The sequence below is a fragment of the Aspergillus costaricaensis genome (genome assembly GCF_003184835.1).
Source record: "Aspergillus costaricaensis CBS 115574 unplaced genomic scaffold BO79scaffold_15, whole genome shotgun sequence".
NCBI lineage: Eukaryota > Fungi > Ascomycota > Eurotiomycetes > Eurotiales > Aspergillaceae > Aspergillus > Aspergillus costaricensis.
In genome coordinates, this window is record NW_020291815.1 from 400,440 (window position 1) to 421,592 (window position 21,153).

The 21,153-nt window shown below is 48.1% G+C and overlaps 6 protein-coding genes across 6 annotated transcripts; 4 read left to right on the plus strand and 2 right to left on the minus strand.

Moving 5' to 3' along the window:
* Nucleotides 1-70: 70 nt before the first annotated feature.
* Nucleotides 71-1,045, plus strand: BO79DRAFT_254940 (uncharacterized protein; the record flags this gene model as incomplete). The annotated part of the gene is made up of 2 exons (XM_025686102.1): nucleotides 71-202; nucleotides 278-1,045. 2 exons carry the CDS (start codon nucleotides 71-73, stop codon nucleotides 1,043-1,045), a joined length of 900 nt encoding a protein of 299 aa, XP_025539719.1.
* A 415-nt stretch (nucleotides 1,046-1,460) lies between these two features.
* On the plus strand, nucleotides 1,461-1,942 carry BO79DRAFT_254941 (uncharacterized protein; the record flags this gene model as incomplete). The annotated part of the gene is made up of 2 exons (XM_025686103.1): nucleotides 1,461-1,625; nucleotides 1,682-1,942. 2 exons carry the CDS (start codon nucleotides 1,461-1,463, stop codon nucleotides 1,940-1,942), a joined length of 426 nt encoding a protein of 141 aa, XP_025539720.1.
* Nucleotides 1,943-3,062: 1,120 nt separating this feature from the next.
* On the minus strand, nucleotides 3,063-4,630 carry BO79DRAFT_237602 (phosphatidylinositol-specific phospholipase C domain-containing protein; the record flags this gene model as incomplete). The annotated part of the gene is made up of 2 exons (XM_025684720.1): nucleotides 3,063-4,510; nucleotides 4,554-4,630. The coding sequence occupies 2 exons, from the start codon at nucleotides 4,628-4,630 to the stop codon at nucleotides 3,103-3,105; spliced, it is 1,485 nt and encodes a 494-aa protein (XP_025539721.1). The 3' UTR covers nucleotides 3,063-3,102.
* A 1,357-nt stretch (nucleotides 4,631-5,987) lies between these two features.
* On the minus strand, nucleotides 5,988-7,396 carry BO79DRAFT_237603 (uncharacterized protein; the record flags this gene model as incomplete). Its single annotated transcript, XM_025684721.1, has 7 exons — nucleotides 5,988-6,247; nucleotides 6,307-6,374; nucleotides 6,450-6,832; nucleotides 6,888-6,955; nucleotides 7,012-7,048; nucleotides 7,079-7,257; nucleotides 7,351-7,396. 7 exons carry the CDS (start codon nucleotides 7,394-7,396, stop codon nucleotides 5,988-5,990), a joined length of 1,041 nt encoding a protein of 346 aa, XP_025539722.1.
* Nucleotides 7,397-9,081: 1,685 nt separating this feature from the next.
* On the plus strand, nucleotides 9,082-11,177 carry BO79DRAFT_147603 (putative amp dependent CoA ligase; the record flags this gene model as incomplete). The annotated part of the gene is made up of 10 exons (XM_025678515.1): nucleotides 9,082-9,252; nucleotides 9,304-9,343; nucleotides 9,399-9,818; nucleotides 9,879-10,090; nucleotides 10,175-10,229; nucleotides 10,284-10,377; nucleotides 10,437-10,526; nucleotides 10,587-10,710; nucleotides 10,769-10,785; nucleotides 10,844-11,177. Coding segments are annotated over 10 exons (1,557 nt in total), but the record flags the coding sequence as incomplete, so codon positions are not given.
* Nucleotides 11,178-16,381: 5,204 nt separating this feature from the next.
* On the plus strand, nucleotides 16,382-20,929 carry BO79DRAFT_14705 (inositol polyphosphate kinase KCS1). The gene is made up of 2 exons (XM_025678495.1): nucleotides 16,382-18,733; nucleotides 18,804-20,929. Exons 1-2 carry the CDS (start codon nucleotides 16,536-16,538, stop codon nucleotides 20,752-20,754), a joined length of 4,149 nt encoding a protein of 1,382 aa, XP_025539724.1. The 5' UTR covers nucleotides 16,382-16,535; the 3' UTR covers nucleotides 20,755-20,929.
* Nucleotides 20,930-21,153: the final 224 nt, after the last annotated feature.

Consider the following 21,153-nt stretch of genomic DNA (forward strand, 5'->3'; position numbering starts at 1 on the left):
TTCAGTGAAATACGAGAACGACAAACAAAGCTGCAGAAACACCAGGATCAGGTCACAACATCCCGGCAAGATGTTCGATAGTTTCAGCGGACGGTATGCCGATCAGTTGAAGTTAATTACGGATGCTCTGGACCAAGCTGGAATCAACAACGTACTTTGGGGCTACGTCATTGAGCACTTCCTCGCAAAAAGTGTCTCGTCGGTAAGCACACTCCCCCGGTCTCTGACAATGGTCCCTGGTTTTCTTTTCTCTCTCTCTCTCTAACATAACCAATAGTGTATCGAATACATCATCCACGATGGCATGGCCGAAAAAGCATGCCAGACCCTTCTGGCTGCGGGGCTCGAGCCATGCGAAAACGGGGAAGAATGTCGGGCGAAGGCACATCATGAAGATGGGCCGGAGGCTGCAGCACATGTGCACATAGAAGGAAGCAACTTAGGGGGTAATAAAATACCTGTGATATTCTGGGAAAAGTCGTCTCTCCTTTGGGCGTTCCCCGAGTTACCATCGTCTCCTCCTTCGTCGGATGATCCGTACTACATGCCAATCAGGATCCCATGGACCTACTACGATAGTAGGTCGCAGCGTCCTCCAATAGATTTGACTCCTGCAAGAATTATCAAACCAGTCAAGATCGTTGAAGCCCTGATATGGCTGATGTGTCGGGACCGGAATCCTAATGAGGGATTGGAATGGGGGTGGGAGCATCGGTGGCAGGAGGTCTTGGAATCCTGGGTGCAGAAAGCTCCAGGTCTTGCTGAGCATGGGCTTTTCTGCCGGAACGAATTGCGACCCGATTTTCTGCCTCTTTGGGACTACCTCTGTGGTGGTGAAGGTGAACAGACCCCCAAGAAGCATCGTGCACACTATTTGGGGCTCCAAGCGAAGCTTCGTGCGGAAAATGCTCTTCCAAGCTCACTGCAACCAAAGAGAAGAACTATGAAGCGGCTAATGGAGATTATTGAATATCATAGGGAGAAGGAGTATCAGAAGTGCCTGAAACGTTACAGCGGCAATACCCCTTGGATTGAAGAAGAATAATTCCGAGGTGGTACTACTTACTACGAATGCATTCTGTACTTTGTTTCCCACTCCACGGCGTCTCCACAACCTATGTCACACCAGTCGTAATAAATCCTACGTATTAGCTATAAGACTTTATACCAAGTTCGGATGATTTGAACGTACTTTCATCGCGATGTAGATTTAGCTTCACCATGATAATTGTCATGAAACAGCTTTTCGGGTAGAGTTTCTCACACGGGGAAGTCGGAAAGGAAGCGGGGGGGGGGCGCTTCGTTGGCATTGGCGTCAGAACACAAATGCAAAGGTACTAGATAGTAGAAGGCATACCGAGGATTTCCACCACAGAAGGGCCGGAGCTGATATGTATAAGAAGGTGCCTGGTCGTCTTCTTCTCTTTTAGCGATTAAAAAGACCTCATCATCGAACAATGATGCCAAATGCAGGACAATACATTGCCTGGAGGCTATGGCCTCAGTGCAATCGCACCATAACAACCATTATTGTGCGCAGCAGACAACTTGATGATGTCAAGATAGTCGTAATTGGCCGGCAGTCCATCAGGCACAGTCTCCCGGCCTGGAAACCAGAGCATACAGTATGTATCCCTGACTGACTTATTCCATTCAAACCACCCATTCCTCACGAATCAAGCGATACCCCTTACACATTCAGAAACTCACTGACTCGTCCGATGAGCCGTACGAGGCCAACACGGTCTCTATGGCAGTGTCAGGGCAGGGGTCGATTCCCCGACTGATAGATGTCTTGCTCACCAGCCGCGTTTTCCTCCCAAGTGGCGCAAATCGCGTGTTATACAGAGACCCTTTCCGTGGACGCGAGATTTTTGTCGAGTTTGTCCCAACTCCCGAGGTGAGTGACTACGCTCTCCGGCTATTCATGAGCGCTGGATGACATTTTCTGTTTCTTTTCTTTCTTTTGGTACTATAGCTTTTGTATTTACCGGCCTCTGCCACAAGAGTCGCCGACTTAGGAAACAACGCATACAGTATCCCATGCTCATCTTTATTGAATGCGCTGATCGATTATTTCTGGCGCTCTTCCGACTGGTCGGCAACCACAGAATCAGATGATTTTCCGTATCGTCTGGCCGAAGAGATCTCAAACTTGTCGAATAACATCCCCCTGATAACCAATGCACAAAGACTTCTTGTGCGAATTGCACTGGCTCGCGCATATCATAGGAATTGGGGACGGAGTTTGAGATGGTGGAGAAGGAGAATCGGTTTCAGCTATTAGCTAGTGATATGGGCTGATGAGTATTTCTATTTTGTTTGGTAGCTTTCGTTCATTTTTGGATGGGCGGTAATTTGTGCAGAAGCGATGGATCTTTTGTTATTGAATTTGCTTGGTATAATTTGTTCGGCTGGAGTCTTGTTAGTGAAGGGAGCTACAAATTGATGTATTGAGTCTGTTAACTATTCATCTCGTTCAAGAATCCCACGTCCTCTGGGATGGCCTGTCCGACCGGAGGTGTTGGTTGTTTCGGTTCTGGTCTGCTGATGGGAATTTTACCAGTCACATTTTGCGGCATCATGGTTCTGCATTCTGTAAAAGTAAATTGCGAAGCCAAAGGTGAATTGATGAGTTGTCAGCTCTATGTCAGGGATGATCCTAGTAAATGGTAGATGGACGGAGGGGACGAGAGGGTGAAACAAGAACTTTCATTATGCTGTCGAATGGAAGGATGGACAACGATCACCTGACACCGCTGGCATTGTCCAATCCGTGCTGTGTTCAGTTCTTCGTGCAAGGGAATCAGGATGTGGTAGCGTCAATCTCAGATGTGACAGGAACACTCTTTGACCGGACTGGAGCAATGCGGCAAGTAGACAGCATCAAGTTAGTACTGATAGGGTACTACGATACACTAAGAGCTGTGAGTTAGATGGAATGAGTGGATGCGTGTTGAGAGAATGCCAGAATTCGAGCCTTTAGTACGCTGAAGAAAAGAAAGTATATAGTAGTTGACAAGAATACCGAACACTGTCTATCTAGTATGTACACAATATGACAGGCACCATTATATCTATGCACAGTATGCGATGAATGGGTTACAAGGACAAGCGCTGGCGCGAAAGCATTATAGAAGTATCGACAGTGGCACCATCAATAAAGTCATTCATGAGAACAATAGTCCTCTCGGCCCGAAGTCTATCCAGAGCATTCTTTCTAATCCAAGGCAAAGTTTGCATGTCAAGCATCCCCTTGGTCGACGTGAGACAAGAGCTAGCCGCTGCTGCAGAGAAGACGCTGTAGACAAGCACTTCCTTGATGGACTGGGAGGTCGCCTGGCACTGCAGGATGGTCAAGTCGGAGTCTGCCTGTCCCTCTGTAGTCATGGACTCAAAACGGTCGATTATCGAGTCGGCACTCAGTGTTGCGTATGCTTCAGCGGTCCAGCTATCGTACTTGTCGGCTTCGATGACAACAATCAGACGAGTCCCCGTGCGGCGCAAATCCTCAATCGGTTGTTCAAAGCACTCGCGTGTTCCCCATGTGAGAGGGCTACGCACAGCCCTGGCACACGCCTCGTTAAACAGGTCTGAGATCTCGTCTTCTGTGGGCCGCTGGCAGTCTGCCACGATGTTATCCCATCGGATATGAATTGTGACAATCTCCGTGGGATTCTCGTCGAGGAAGGCAACCTGCTCGCGGAGGAACTCGTCAAAGGCAATACCGGGGATGCACGCATGCTGGAAATAGAAAGTGTCTCGTAGGGCAGACACTTTCTGAAACATGGGAAGGAGCTTAGCTGGACGAAACTCAAAGTACCGTGCGCCCATGGCCAGCATAGTCGAGACGGTTTTCTTTTGGGTGATGGAGAGGCCGTATACGATATGAGGTAGCTTCTTCATGAGGAAGTGGTCCGGGACGTGATTGACGTGCTCGAGCAGAGGAACAAGCCGGCGAACGACTGCCAGCATGTCCGAATCGAGATGCTGAAAGATAGCCTCGCATGCCGTCATCCCATTCATTCCATTGTCGTGCGGCGCAGCCAGCACGAAGCGCGAGAAGGGCTGCTGTGCAGCAGGGGATCCTGGAGGAGCCACACTTCCCATCCACTCCCGATTTTCTCTGGAGCAGATGGTCACATAACACTGATGGCGATCGGTGAGACCAACCTCGCCGTGACCCGCGGCATAGAAGCCATAAGTGATGATGGCGTCCTCTGTCACGATCGGGTGGAAGTCCTGTGTCGCGACCATCGTGCCTCCCTCGATCTTTCCCGTTAGACTGTTAACGTCGTTATGTGCGCCAGCCACCCGTTCTCCATAGCGAAAGACGGTCCATTCGAAGCGACCTGTGAAGTTGCCGAGCCCCTGAATGTGCGACGAGTCGATCTCGAGCTGACGGCTGGTAAAGTTGTGGGCCGCATCATGGAGCACTTCCTGCTGGGGCACAGCAAAGCCGACCTCGTAGCCCGGGACGCCGATGTAACTGTATGCAGTGATGCCTTTGCTGGGCATAGTGAGTGGGCGGGTGGTGTTCTCCCGAAGGTGACTGAGGGATGCTCGCCTTGGCGCATTGCCTTTCTGCAACCTGTCCCACTTGGATCGGTACTATTGAACTACTAGCCATATTGGGAAGTTCCCTGTTCCCGGCACATCGTGGGATCATCAGATATGATGATATGCCAGGGTGTCAGAGGTATGATATGTCTCGTGATTATATAGCCTGCTAGTTGCCTCTTAATTTATCGTACCCATTGATTGGAGCGTTGCATATCTATGGCCCTGGGATCCTCATGTTGTTACTCCGATTTCTATTGCCCATGTAGACGGCGCCCCCGTGAATTACGCTATGCGGTTAGTCTTTTGCCCTTTATGGCTTAGCGCTCCAATACCTTTTCAAAAGCCCTGCCCTTTCGACCTCTTGTCAATAGATGTTCATAATCACAGCATCGTACCATAGGCCAATAGCGAAAATGCCGCACATGCCCCAGGCCTCATCTGGCAACCGATGCGGGACTGCGATTGTTAACTACACAGCCCTACGCGCATACCAAGCGGCGAACGACCTAGTCACAAGGACGACTGGTGTGGGCATGCAACACAATAGTCATCAAAGGAAGCAGGAATCGCAGACGATGAACTACAACTTGTGCTCATGGGTGTGAGAGGCGTGATGTCAGAACCCTTTTATATTACATGTGTTTTGTAAGACATACATACCGGCTGACGGGGCCGGCTGAAGTGCTGATCTCAGTGATCATATTTTGTCAGCCTCAGATGTGTCCTAAATTTAGTTAGTGACTTGATCAAATTTTTTGAAGGCATGCTGACTTGATTCAGACGAATCACTGAAGTTTTCCCGACACTACGCTTTCATGTAAATGCGAAGCAAATGACCTGCAAATCTCCATCGCCATTGCGATTCTCATTGCTCAATAAATCCGGAGTCTATCTCTTTCAACCAATGTGTCCCCTTCCGCTGGTAAACCTATACTATTGGGGATCTGTCGATTGGGATGGATGTGATCAATATCTTTGCTGCGCTCCTCGCTGATTCGGGGGTTGTGTACATAGCTCTGGGAGTATCAGAGAACCTAGTGTGGAATCTGGGGTTGCGCAGCGCAAATTAAGAGCGAAATCAAGAGAAGATGCTAATAAAATCTTGTTCCTTGGTTAGATCATTCGAATGAAACCGGGACGCCTGAAAGCCTGGGCACAAGACCCCTGAGATGGTCTTTGAGACCCACCAAGGGGGCTGCGGAAGTGCGGATGCCGATCTGTACTATCGGATGGCCACCCTCGGCAACCCGAGGGGGCCGGGCCGGCCCCGTGCACACCAAAGGGCACTGGACCTCCGGTGCCCCGGGGGCCCGTGGAGTAGACTCTCTTAACACCCCTTCATATATTAAGATTTAGATTTTGAATACGTATATTACAAACTAAAAGCATCAAGCATGCTAAGAGCGTCCGATGTTTATTACCTGCTAATGTATATCATGGTCACTTTTCAATCCCCCATTATGATCCATCTCAATCAACTGAACAAAACTGGTATTCGCATCGCGATTGTCAGTTCGAGTTTTCTTTTGGCTGCTTGGTAGTCCCATGCTGCTGGCCTCCTTTGTTGATCCGAACACAGAGGGGAATAGGCGACCGAGCAAGGATCGCAAAGCGCGTAGGCAGAGACACAAAATGCCCACATCGATTTCAATCACGGACCAGTAGCCGCCAGCAGCCATGTCCCCTGTTGCTAAATTGTTAGAGGATCTGGTGGATGGAAGAAAGGATGTTTGGGGATATTACATGTTGCGTTCGTGCTTGTTGCGAAGATCTTGAGCATTATAGCGCGGTATATGCCGACACCTGTGATTCTTTTTTTGATTAGTGTTAGTAGTTGAATGGTCCGTCGCCGAAGAAATGAAGGCGAAATAAAAGCAGGAACTCACAAGAACCCCACAGAGAACATGAATGTGACTTGGAGTTTGGTACTGACTGATGCCTGGAGCTTCATCACTTTGGGTATAGGGAGGGCAATAACCCAAGCGTCAAGTACGATATTCAATCCGGCGGCAGTAACCACTAAGGCGTTCGTCTTGACGCAAGAACCGTGGTGCTCTCCATCCCAGCTTGTCCAGTTATAGCTAATAGGCGTGCATTGAAACGCGAAGGCAAATATGAAACTTAAAGCGTAGCAAACGGAGATGATGCAGGATGCTTTGATAACGCGGCGCATTCGATCACTCGGGAAGATGCGAAGATAGAAGAGGAGGAAACAGATCTTGATGAGGGCGACACATGTGGCGTAGAGAATTTCTTGGATATGAAAAAGCTAATGGAATTGGTCAGCAGGTTATCAATTCCGCGTGTCAATTGGAAACTCGTACGTAGAGAATTCGAGTGATGTTTTTGAACTCGAGGGTCCAGATATCCTTTCCTAGGCCTGCTTTTCCAACTGAATTAGATTGTTAGTAATTTCATTACGTCAATGTGAGAATTGAGGTAACCTACGCAAAGTAGAACCGGAATTGACGGGAACCGCACAGCACTAGGAGAGTTAGATTTAAGGGTTTCGAACCTCAGAGAAGGAGGGTGCAATCTTACCGCGAGGAAAAATAGTTGCCCAGTCATCCAAGCCCATCTCTAACTTCGTGATCATAAGGCGTGTATATAATCTCAATGCGACGAAGAACAGAAAGCATAGACCAACTGCTGGAACCAGTATGCTGATAGAAGTGCGGTCTCGAACTGCAGCTCCTCATGTGGTATCTGTGACATTGAGCATAGCTGCAAAATTATGTTAGATCATGAGCGACTCACATCGTCATCTATAATCAGATAACCACTCACTGAGTCCCTCTTTGACAGTGCAATTTACCGAAACGCAGACGTTCATCTGCTCCTTAAGCTCGACATTTGTACATATACATGTTTAGTTGGCAAGGGTACAGGATGACTGGGGTACAAGCTCAAGCATGCAGTTTTCCTGTAGGCAGTGTCAGTATGATGTTCTGCGAAAGAACAACTCAATTCCTTACAGCGCATGCTGGTAAAGACTGGGCTCCGGCAGATGCCAAGTCAGCCAATAATAATACTACGCAGGCTGAGAATAGAACCCCAAGTCGTAGAATTCGCATTCTGCTGCAATTCTACACAGCTAATACTAAGTTCAAATCCAATCAAACATGTGGTAGGAAGGCTCAGACGATTAGCAGCGAAAAGGAAATCCGTGAGTGAAGATGCATGAGCTACAATGAGCCTGTTCGCTTGTTGGAGGGTCTAGTGATTAAGCTAAGCTTTAGGTCTGCCCCTTAAATGAAAGGAAATTTAGGGTGCTTGCCACGCCCAAGCTAACTAGTACAATGTCAGTTAAGTGAGCCATGAAGCATCGAGGCCTCCACCAGTCATTGATCCAGATGCCGCGGGATTTGACTCACGCGGGCCGTCAGAGGTTAAAGTTCTCTAGTCGGCCATCACTTATTGAAAGATATGACCAAGGGTGATTCAAAAGCTGAGAAAGGATGATAAACTTGTCTGAGCCAGCGGTAGAAAAGAATGGTTCATCGCCTCTGTTTCCAAGGCTCTGTTGCCTCCCAAACTGCTGGACAAAACGGACATATATTTAATCAAAATTTGTGTAAAACGTTACAACACGTTGAGAGTACAAGAATGAGCAATTTTCGTCCGCAGTTAGCTTCCGTTCAATCGGCTATTATTTTTAGTACAGTAAAATCATCACAAATTGCTGGTATTCCCCATTAATGTGCCAATCAGGCACCTCCTAAGCATCAATAATATTAACATTGGCCTCGCAGATCAGGCTTAGTATCTCCCTATTCCCACGACTCAGCAAAGGCAAAGGAACCATGAAGAAGCTCCGTAGTATGGAGGGAATTACCACACACTGTACTCGTTGGCCTTGACAAGTTTAACTGACAGAGGGCTCGATCGGGTATAAATTCATGGCGAGAAGATCATAGAGGGTATTCTGTGTGCCCCTGACGGGTACGGCCCGTTGCTAACCACTTTGCTTATCAATTATATAAACTTCTTTGAAGGATTCGCGCTAAGTAGAGGTTCTCTCTTATAGAGACACTGGCACAAGCTTTCTGCCACTTGGATATCAGACAATGCTTGTTTAGTTTCAACATGCACGGTAGCTAGTCTCAACTGGTCACTAGTTCACGGAGCAACGGGAGAACAAAGCCATCTTCATTGGCCTTGGTATACAAACTAAGCACACTATCTTGGAGCCAGGAAAACAGGTTCAATGAGTCTAGGTGTCTTTACCTTTTAGGCAATTCCAGCCCGTATCATATTCATACAACCCACTCACGGGGGAGAGCAAGGCCGAGAGTTAGCAGCAATGCAAGGTATTTGAGGAGCAAGACAGCAATCTGAAGGTCTTCCTAGTTATGTTTAGCAAATATCAGTCATCTTCATTGATCTTCTAACACAAAACCCTATATTTGTACAGAATCAGTCATAAGACTCGGGTCCGGCAAAATAGTCGTTTATAGATCACCAGTTACCCCAATTCACGATGCGACGGATTTGTCCATTCCTCAATTCATGATATAATACAACCCGGATGATGTAGATGTATCTAAAGCCGTTCATACTGATACATTTTCCAATGAAGCTCTCACATATGGTGGTCTTTGCTCTCAAGCTGCTCGTGCTGCTTGGGGCTTACAGAAGAGGCTGGGCCTACAACCTGGAAACACCTTACTTGCACTTGTTAACAATTCCGTAAGAGATCCATATGCGTCTATCTAGTATTCAGTCTGACTGGAATCACAGAATGCTTTTATTCTCCTTGCACATGCGACGTGGTGGACAGGTGCTATCTTTACATAAGTAGATTTCAGGTCGCATAATGGGGAACTAGGGTTAAGCTTCCGATAGGCCTTTGAATACAGCGGCAACGCACCAAAATATATCGCATGTTCTCCAGATCGTGCAACCTACACATGTAGTCACCATCGAGGAGAAGCTTAGCACAGTTCAGGATGCTTTGGCCTCTCTGTCATTGGCTGACATTAAGGTTTTGACTGTTCATTGCAAGGTGGGAAATCTGCCTCAGTTTCCGGAAGATATTACTGGCGAAGGATATTCGCAAACCCTTCCCCCATATGATCTCCAAGGAAAGAACTCCAAGGATGTCCCCAGTACTATCTGCTTTTCCTCTGGAACAACTGGAAAAATGAAGGGTGTGCAACTCTCTCACCACAACCTTGTCATGAACAGCATCATGATGCGTGCCTCCATGCCTGTCAGAGTAAATTCAACTATTTGCGAAGTCTTTTTCGCACCATGTAAATCTCCCTTCTTCATAATCTTGCTTTTCCAGATCTACTAATACATTCAAAACTTAGACTGTCATGTTTATGGTCTGACAATAGCGGTTTTGGCTAGCATGTGGGTCGGAGCCCATTATTACAGCCTCGCGGCTTTCGACTTAGAATCCTTTTGTCGCAAGTCAAGTGAGATAAAGATTACAGATCTTCATATTGTGCCCCCAGTAGCACTTGGCCTTGCTGCCTCACCCATCACTCAGAAGTATGACTTAGCCTCCTTGCAGCGAATTGTCATTTCTGCTGCCCCACTAAAGATAAAACCTTGAGCTTGATTTTTTAGACTGTATGTGATACTCACTGTATATTTTTGCTAGAAATCAGTGCAGCAACTTCTCAAAAAGCGTTTTCCACACACCAGCATCTGTCAAGGTAGGTGTTAATACTTCCTTGTTTCAATAATAGTCTGTTAACATCAAGATCAAGATTATGGACTTACAGAATGCTCCGGGGGAGTGATTCATGAAATCAATGAAGATGAGAAGGCCTTCAGGTATGTTGGCAAGTTATTTGTAGGAATGTAAGTTCTGTTGATTGACTCTCTCTAAGCAGCTATTCCTTTTGCTGATACAATAACAGGGAAGCTTATCTTATCGACCCAAAGATAAACAAGGATGTCTCTCTAGGTAAGAAAGATGAACTCTGGCTCCGCGGTCCAGTTGTTATGATGTATAAAACTCTGTCAACCATTCAAACTTATAAGCATGAACATGGTTAACCTTTCTACAGGGGCTATGTCAATAACAGTGAAGCAACAAAGCGCACTTTCTCCGATAATAGATGGATCAAATCAGGAGATATCTTGAAGCTGGACGAGAACCAGAACTTCTGGGTTACTGACCGTCTCAAAGAGGTAAGATTATCTCATATTTTCCCACAACGAAGATTTGAAGCTAAACCATAGCATTTAGATAATCAAATACAAAGGGTGGGTTACAAATTCCTTTTTGAAGTATCCAGCCCCTGGTTAACCACAATCTTTCTAGGTTCCAAATTGCACCTTCAGAGCTTGAAGACATGCTTCTGCATCATCCTAATGTGACCGACGCTGCGGTCTGTACAGTTTACAACAATGCACAAGCGACAGAAGTTCCCCTCGCATATGTGAGTCTCTCACCAGAGACGGCGGAGCTGCCAAGCTCTGAGAAACAGAAAGTCCTTGATAAAATCCGCTCCTGGATGGACAGCCAATTAGCAGGGTATAAGAAGCTCAGAGGAGATATATTCCATCTTCAGAGCTTGCCCAAAACACCAACTGGCAAGATTCTTAGAAGACTCTTACCAGCTAAGTTGAACGAGGCACAAGAGGCTAAGCTTTAGTTGCTTTATTCAGAGGTGCCTGTATCATGCTTCTACTTGAAGCAGCTTTTACTACCTTTTTGTTATCCGTTTTCAACTTGACACTCATGGGTGGTTGAGTCTTGACTCATTGAACAATCCCTATGGAACAGTAATAGTTGTTTAAATGTAAGCAATTGCAAAAAGGAATGTGCATGATTGAAAACTAAATCGCTAATTAGTATGCTTCATAGGGTAGAACAATAACATCTAAATATCTCATACTTGTTTATACTCACCTTAATTCCTGACCATTTATGCGTCTGGTTGATCCAGCAGTTTTGGAAGACAGAGCCCAGAGTCAGATTCTCATATCTTGTTTCTAATTCCAGCTTATTCATTTCGATTATTGTTTCTTCTTGAATTATCTTTGAACCTGTTTATCAGTCAGCCAACTATAGATCTCTGAGCCTGTAACTCTAGTGACCTACGGGGAATTGAATCCCTTGCACTTGGATTAATTGACCTTTTTTGGACCTAAAGGCGCAGGTGCATTCAAAAAGGGGGTGTATTGTTAATTGTTGTAAGCTTCCTTGCCTATTCTGAGCAAATTCTATATACACTAGTCTGTTATATAAATAGTTATAATATACTACTCCCTTTCTGTATCCGAGCGTCTCGTATGTAATGCCTCAGATAATAAAACCAAGCTACAGTAAATCTTTGCTTGTGAGATATCTTCAGAGTCCAATGAGAAGCTTACTAAACTAAATACAGGAATCTATACCAGCCTTTCTGCATGTATTTCTGAATATATAATAGCAAGGTAAGACCCCTCTGGTTACTATAACTGTAGACATCTGCTCAGTAGAGCTGTTTTTTATAGACTGTTCCCAATATATAGACCCGTATATCTAGCTATATAATCTGGTTTAAACTTACTGGAACTGTACTAGGCATTTGGTAAATTGGTTTAATTAACCGGCTGAAGGACATTATTCTGATCATATGCATAATTACTTTGGCGCGTCTCTGATCAAGAATAGATGTGAATAAGATGTGATCTACCACAAGCATATGTGAATGCATAATGGGGATAGAGGGCGGAGATGGCATTGTATCTGTCTTCTGTGGCTTGCAACCTTTTCTATGGGTGTGATCTAATGTTGTTTGATGTGAAGTGAGCTAGTATATTTAGATATACTACTCTGTAGCCAGGATTCTCGCTCTGCTTCAGATGACGAAGAGTCTTGTATAGTTATTATAGAAGGGGCTGTATGGATGTATCCCACAGTGGATTGATTGACTGAAAATCCTTGTTCTTGATCTAAAACCGACAGTTTCATAGGATGTTGAACTGGAGTAGTAGTAGTCTCATTCCACTGGCAGAATATTCTCTGATTATATATAGTACTAGTATGTGATAGTTCTGTGCTCATTTTCGACCATGAGTATCCTATAGCTTTGTACTTCCCAGCAAGTAACATTATTCAGTGAATATCGAGTCACCACCTCGAAATAGTATAAAAAGTCGTTCTGATAGAGTGAGTGCCAGATCTCCAAGCCCATGACATGCACTACCTTTATCAAGCCAGATCAGAGTCCATGAGGATATTCCAGTAAACACGGTTAGTTTGAGTTTATAAACTGAACGGATACTACTGAAGTATTATGAACGTATAATAGCTCAGATTAACTGGTGTGCTGCACGTCGCTAATACTCCTGAACCATCCCCACCTGACCAAGACTACATGAGAATTAGTATTGCTTGGCCAATGGCCAGATGATCTACTTATACAAATCAACTATCAAAACCAAGACTGGGCCCCTTCGCACTGCATTCTAATATTTGTTAGTAATGTTCTACTACTCAGGGGGTGGAATGAAAGTGCCGGAACACTGGTGCCTGCTGGGCAAGGCGAAGTATGCCAAGGAAGGAAGTCTCAAACCCGAGAGCTCCGAGTATTTATATATACTATGTTTGGCTAATTTGAGTCAGGCTCGGCATTGCTAGGCGGGGATGAACGGGGCGAGGCGACTTCTATTCGTTGGGTGTTCAGCCGTTAGAGAGAAGGATTACTAGTGAGTAGTTGACATGGATTAGTGTCGGTGTTCCTACTATTAGGTGGATGGAGCGCTATTTAGTTCCCCTATCGATTATCTTGTAGCATGTAAGGGTCTAGGGAAGCAGACTAGATATTCTCTTGTTGGTCTTTCAAGTCAAATCCAGACCAGAATATGTTATACTCGCACGAGTGCTCAGGCATAGTCAATGTCGAGATATTCGTACTACCCAAGTAACTGCCATAGCGTGTATCTTCGTCGCCGATTACGTGCTACTTTAAGGATATTTCACGCCGTGTTTCACACCGAAGCCTCGGAAGGCAGATAGCCAAACAACCATCACAAATTGCGCAATACTCGATGGTGGTTCACCGAGGTGCAGCTTGTCTTGGCTAGACGGCAGCCAGCACGGAATCACTAAAGGCATGATGGCTCGATTTGAGGAATGTCAGTTCCAGTTTCAACGGGACATAAAACCTGATCTGGTGACCCTGATGGAAATTCTTTTTCTGCCCTTGCCTAGAAAAAAAAACGGGATTGACGAGGATGATCACTAAAACCAAGCGATACACGTCATATTTGGCAGCAGTAGCGGATATATCTATCAAATTGTCCAAGGGGCATGAGGTAGGTAGATAGAAAGGATACTAGGGAGTCAAATAGGATTTCAGGGAGGGACAGAAGGTGGAGACCTATTACATAGTACTGATAGTGAGAAAATCAGGAAATAGTGTGGATTGTACGCAGCAGACTCGGTGAAAAAGGGAACACGGGAATTGCAAACAAGACCTAAATGAGGTTGTGAAGGACGGACAGGGATGGAGTTCACTTCACGGCTTAGGCTTTAAGGCACTGGAGGATCTGGCCGTTTGGGCGCCTTATCAATGGGGCAGGGAACGGTTGCCAATAACCAACAAGCCGATCACGTTGACCAACCATTGGTCCATCCCGCTGGAACGGGGTTATGCGGGAGTGGGCCTCTCCAATTGGGGGGAATTGATAAGTGCGGGAATGTTGTTCACTCCGTCGGTAGTTGGGATCTCTTGTGGATGCTATTGAAGACTACTACGTACTACTTTTTGACCACCGGTAGTATTGTCTCTCTCCCCCCTTCAGACAGGGTGTTCCCGGAGGTTCCTGAGGGTTTATCAAACCAAAACAATCATTTCCCCCCGTGCTTTGTTGATCAATCATCCGCCAATACAAACCAGCCGAATGGGTCAGATGCCACAAAGGAGGTCGTTATCTATCGAGCAGGTTATCTCGAGGTGTCTTATCGAGCGACCGTCTATCTCCGGAGTACGGAGTAAAATGCACTCTAATCTCTAGTAGTTCCCTCGGATCGGCCTAGAGGCCTCCATTAGTGGAATTCCCAGATCGCGGACCCCACCGGGGCACCAAAATCAATAGTACTAGCCTCGCCGCAATCAAGGACACTTCAGTGTGAATAGTCGCCTATGCAAGGTTGTCGAATCTTCGAACCTTCTAAGGGGAATTGGTCCTGTTTCCTCACTCGGAAAGAAAAGAAAAGAAAAAAAAAAAAAAGCAAAACCTCAACTCTTCGAGGTTACAGATCAACTTCGGGATTAGCTTTCAGATGCAAGCCACAGTTCCCAATTTGGGTTGACCCGTTCCGAGTTCTATTTCCACGGTCTCATATACACAATATTTGTTTGTCGGATCAATCCAAGTGTCTGTCGCTGCAATTGTTGAGCGAGGGAATTGGGAGAAACCTATCCAGCCAGCCATATTCCGTGCAGGGCGGTAGTCTGCATTCCGAGTTCCCCGAAGGCGCCTGTGGATGGTGATTTGTTCCGCGTCCACCGTGCTGTGCAAGGGATTCCTCCTAGAAGAGTGCGCAAGCACGTCACATGCGAACCAGTGTCAATAGTCGCCCATGTGCCAAGGGGGACTTTCCAGTCATTGGAATTGTCTGAACCTTTGACCTGGTCTGTACTGTACCATTTCTACTGGATCAATAAGGTGATTCAGTCAGAATGCTTCAGCACCGGATGTGGTATGCCGGACTATCAGACGCAGGGTGTTTCATCCACGGGACCATCGGGGCATGAGTTTGGGAATGACCTAGGTCACTTTTACTTCGAATCTGGTCAAGGAGGGAAGGATCCGATAAATGACCGGGGCTTCTCACCCTTTGGACGACGAGAAAGGCCATTGTCACTGTTGATTTTACGTATCAGTTACTCAGATCTGTAAGTCGCCATTGGCTCAAATAATGTTCTCATGGGGGTACTATGAACAACTCGGTGACTTGGGCTCGAACAGAGTTCCAGTGCCTTGGACTTGGCTTCGGGGAGGATCATCAGTGGCTGAGCGTTCTAGAAAGAGGGTTCTTTTTTGTGTGAAAGTCGGTACTAAATAGACAGATGGACAAACAGACTCCATATCTGGACTAGTGGTACAGCAAACATATTTGGGTGAGGCAGAACAAGAGTCCACTCTTCTACTACCTCCTGTAACCTACTATCTATCTATCTACTCCGTATCTATCTTAGTACTTCATAGCAATGGGTGAAAAAGGGAGGAAGATTTGACTTTCCCCAAATTTGCTCGAACGGGGGAGAGGCTCCACCCAAGGCGGTGACGAGGATCCGCGTCATTTCTTCCGCGGTGAGCCAAACTGCTTCTTCTTCCTTTAGTTCCTTCTTCTTCCCTTTCCACTAGAACCATCTTGCTGCCTGCTATTTGGGGGGGAAAAAAAGGACACTACTGCTGCTACTACTGCCGGTTGACGGAATGTAAGATACTTCCTGCTTACTTACTGAAGAAACTATTATTCTTTCCCCGAGAGTTTGTGCTCTCTCTTTTCTCTGTTCTTCTCCCTGCTTGGTTTCCCTCTGCTATACCCTATCAATTGCCGGGAATACTACGATCCTCACTGCCCACACCCCCAACCCAAAGCTACGCACTAGTACCGCTGCTCACCACGCACTAGTTCCAGCCTCCGTTCCCCGATCATCCTTACCAACCACGATAACACCTCGAATTTAACCTGTCTTGTCTAAGCCTTCTGGAGAGGTTCTCAGCTCCCCTGCTCTTTCCATCCCCCCCCCCCACGGCCCTGCAACTAATTCCCAGCCTGTAAGATGCCCTTGCCCCGGAACGTGGCTGATGTTCCCTGATCTTCTCGATTGTCCCGGTTTTCTGAGTTTCTCTTGCCAGTGACGCCAGATCCGCCTCTGCCCTTTTCCTATTTCCGCCTTCCTCGGTGAAACAACCACCCAACCCGTAACCTTCAGCCTAACAACGCTTCTTCCTTCTCGGCTCCTATCGACCCTGTTCTCCTTCCTGCAGCTCCGACCAATGTCCTCCCCATGTCAAGGCCTCCATCTGCGACTGAGAATACCTGTTCAGCACCCCTGGTGACACCTGCCGCGTCTGCCCAACATGATTGCTCCGACGGGCCTGAACTCCTTCACGACAAGCAGCAGCGCCACCACGACGCTCGGAGCCAGCTCATCCACGACGATGTCGTTCAGCAAGTTCCCTCCCCATCCCGCGCTGAATCCCCCACGGCTCGTCAATGGGCCACGCCTGTCTCGACCTTTACTCTAAAAAGGCCTACTACCGTCCCCGTGGAACGGCTCTCCCGCCCAGACCGATCGCATAGCCCTCAGCTGTCCGAGAGAGATAGCATTTTTGCAACCCATTACCTCCCTTCTGATACCGAATCCGCCGTCACACCGCAAATTGCGCCCGTGCAAGATGTGCACAATGAGCCGCCCGCTAGCCTGATACCTCCCCTCGAAGATGTTTCTTCCACTCCTTCTCCGATTTCCCCTCACAAGGTCCTCCCTCCCCGTCCTACTCACGTCGGCCCTTCCCACATGGAAGTTGACGTTCGCAGGAAGCATTCATTAGGCTCTCCCTCGTTGCTTCCATCGGCAGTCCCGCATTCTACCCCCCTCCTGCCGGTGGACTCTGATGCGACCTTGGGGAAGCGTTCCCAGTTGCCAAGACGGGGTTCGCATACATCAGTGTGGGAGAGCCTGCAACATCTTCGCAAGTTTGCGCCGGACGATGCTGCGACGAAGTCTGCCATTGCGGAGGATCCATCGCCTCATCGCAGTCTTCTTTCCGCTTCTCTAAACGATGCTTCCTTGGCGACGTCCCATGCCGCAACACGCTCTCCTACTAAAAAATCTCCGGCTACCAACATCGAAGTCATTTCTCAGCCATGGTCCGGGCAACAAATTCAGGACGGCGCGCGTGTGATGAAACCCGAGCGAAGCTCGAGTCGGGGCCGCCGGGCCAGAGTAGAGCAGTCTATCGAAGCAAATCTGGCCAATGCGGAGCCGACCTCTCATGTGCGCAGCCGCAAGTCAAGCCATTACTTGGGCCTGTTCAAAGAGAACACCACATCACCCGATCGTAAACGCAAGGAAGAGCGCGCGGGTCGACTCGATGAGCTGCCAGAACCACACGACAAGCAGCAATTGACGGCTCATTCAGAACCTCGCTACTCCGGCGAACGCCGTGACTCGAATTTGCATATCCCGCCCGTGTCTGAGGATACGGGGTTGACAGGTTCCAAGAGCCTTACACATCTTTCTATTGCTGACGCTCCCCTGTTCACGCCAGGCGCCGAAAGCGAAACTGGACCGCAGATGCCAACGGACAATGTGGTTAAATCCCAGCCTAGGGCCTTACCTCGCAGTTTGCTCGAGGAGATTCGCAACTTCCATCTTACTCCCGGGGGAGGTCATGGCACCTCGTTTTCACGGAGCATCCCAACCCAATATGCGGAGAGAAACCGAGATTACTTCTCCAAGGCACCCGAATTGCATGACCATGTCGAGTCACGTCTTTCTCCATCGGACGCGAGCAGAGAGCAACGCCGTGGTTCGGGGCAGTTCGAGGAAGAGGAAGATGAGCAAATTTCGTCTGCTGTCTATTTCCCACACGAGCGCGTCACTCTCTCTGAGGAAGTCGATCAGGTTCAACCTTTTACAGATGGCCAAGATAGCGTGGAACCCGTTGATGTCTCGACAGCGCAGAGTAGTCACGTTTTGGTGCCAAAGAGACAAGTCGTTCCTGAGGAGCAAGAAGCTAATCATGTGGACATATCCCTTCGATCTAAGAAAGATAGTAGAATCCTACACGGCGACCTGCAAGGCAGGCAGGATGCTCCCATAGACAAACTTAATGAAGAGTCTCTTCGTTCCATACCCGAGCGCCCTGCTGAATATTCAACAGAGTCCGAAGCCGCGTCTGCCGACGAGAGCGGCATGTCTGTTCGTGATGAAGAGTCCAGCGTGACGGATGAGGCTGAGGTGACGCCGACGGCCACCCCGACTCAGCGCTCCCGTCTGACCCGTCCGCGTCACAAGCATGAACCGGCTGGACCGCTTGGGGCTGTGGAGTTGAAGCCTTATCGCCATCAGGTTGGGGGTCATACAACCGTTTTTCGGTTTTCCCGTCGCGCTGTTTGCAAGCAACTCAACAACCGGGAAAACGAGTTTTATGAGCGCATCGAGCGCAGGCATCCTGAGATGCTGATGTTTCTGCCTAGGTACGTATGGCGGTGAAGCAGTTTGCCTGCAGGGCTGGTTCAATCAGATTTTGTCTAACTTGTCCTCCAGATACATTGGCGTTCTGAATGTCACCTTTTCAAAAACTCCCAAGCGATCCAAGACCCCAGCGAGCCACACGGAACGCCCTGATAGTAGCAATGCGATACATTCTACTAACAATGCGGACAATGATGGAGTGACAGCCGCAGATGCCCGCAGCCCTACAAAGAATGACGCCGAACCGCAACGCATCTTCAGCCAGAAGCAGGTGACCGGCATAATTCCCCAAGTCATTCTCGAGAACAATCGTCATATAATCCCAGCCGATCTTTTCTCCCGCGGCCAGCGCCCAAGGACTGCTGACGGATCCTTATCAACTAATAGGCGCTTCCCTGGGGATTTCGGGCAGTTGCGAGACGAAGAGGCTCAGAGCTGCCTTTTGGATGGGTCACAGACCCTGAAGAAAAAGCAATGGGGTGCCACCACTGTGAACAGGAAGCTGCAAGAGCAAGTTCTGCGTGAAGTCTTCAGTCCACCTGCCGTGCACCATCACCGTCGCCATGCTCGAGGCCATCTCAATTTACCGAGGACGTCATCAGATGGCATTGAAATCCGGCGGAGGGCCAATTTATCGGAAGACCATACGGCCAGCAGCCGCAGGACTATACCTGAAGAACCTGACTCCACACAGTCCGGGGCAATCGATATCAATAGGCAGACAAGTGACGGACCGGGTCTGTCATCTTCAGCATCGACAGCACTGGATGCGGGCCACAATCGTCTCGAGAAAGTGCGGACCGAAGAGTCTCCCCAACGTTCCAGCTCGTTATCCAGGACTCGGCAGGTGAGGCGGCGCCGATCTGGGAGCGGGTTGCAAAGACGAGGAAGCATGACTTCTGGGCAGCCGGGAGGCGATCTGCTGTTTTTTGATGATGAAGGTTACGGGGGTGATAAGGAAGATGGGATATTCTCAATGGAGGGCGATAATCCGGCCCCTTCACCATCCCATCCTGCCACGAATTCTTCAATCCCAGTAGCCCCCAAAGTTCCAGGAGCGGACTCTGTGCAGCTTGATGGCCGCGTGGGTAACAATGTCCTCTCCCGGTCTCCAGTCCGACCCAGCACCAATAATGTCGATGATGCGCAACTTCCTTCTAACCCCAAAGAGGCCCAGACCAGGAAAGACGATCGAGTGCAATTCTTTCTCTTGCTGGAAGATCTTACTGCGGGCATGAACAAACCATGTGTTTTGGACCTCAAGATGGGGACTCGCCAGTATGGAATCGAGGCCAATGAGAAGAAACGCAAGTCACAGAGACGCAAGTGCCAGTCAACGACGTCCCAGCAATTAGGCGTTCGTCTATGCGGCATGCAATCGTGGAATGTTAAAAAGCAAGAGTACTCCTTTGAAGACAAATACTTTGGACGAGACTTGAAATCGGGGCGCGAATTCCAGGATGCTCTTACTCGCTTTCTCTACGATGGTGCAAGTTACAGAAGTGTGGCGAAAAAGATACCCGCCATTCTCGAAAAGCTGGCCAAGCTGGAAAACATGATTCGGAAGCTCAAGCGCTATCGCTTGTATGCCAGCAGTCTTCTGATTCTTTACGATGGAGACCCCCATAATCTCGACAAATCATCTCAAAACAATGGCCCCTCCGGGTCGGCCAATATGCGAGACACTCTACAACGCCAGGTTTCAGATGATGGGTACTCGGACGTGCAGTTGAAGATAGTTGATTTCGCTAATTGCGTTACGGGCGAGGATGAAATATCGCCTGATGCTCCCTGCCCTCCACAGCATCCAGATGATATTGATCGTGGCTATCTTCGGGGCCTACGAACCCTTAGGATGTACTTCCAGCGCATCTTGAAACAGATCACCGAAGATGATTACGTTGAAAGAGGTGAAGGGGAAGCGATTGCGCTTGGCTCCCAGCACGCCAGCCGCGATGATTCATCTCAGCGCTATTGGGACGAAAATGTACTGGAGACTGACCCTGGCGAGGTTAGCTTCTAGATCCGGGTTCCTTCAATCTCTGACGGTCGGAACTCAGTGCGCCTTTGTATTCTGCTTTATCCCTGCCTTCACTCCTTTTCGATCCTCGGGCTTTCGAGCCGGAGGGACCGGGGTTGCTTTGTCCCTAATGTCCACATGGCAAGTTCTTCTTGCATTCACGGGATGTGGCATCAAACTTGCATACCAACCAAACACAGCTGGCTTTGGCCCTTCCCATCTCGCGGTGCCATCGCTATACCCACGCTGAATAATTTTAACCGATTACGATGACGGGGGTAGATGGGTGACATTACAACTTGTTTTTCGGCAACATACATTACGATATTGACGAACGATCATGGCATGATGCTCACCACAGACACCTTACTATCCGTGCCGGGCGCATAATAGAAGGTCTCT

Excerpts from the sequence above, each read along its gene's own strand:
- BO79DRAFT_14705 (XM_025678495.1), top strand. The coding sequence starts at position 16,536 with ATGTCAAGGCCTCCATCTGCGACTGAGAATACCTGTTCAGCACCCCTG. Across the intron at positions 18,734-18,803 it reads ATGCTGATGTTTCTGCCTAG|ATACATTGGCGTTCTGAATG; the intron begins GTACGTATGGCG and ends CTTGTCCTCCAG.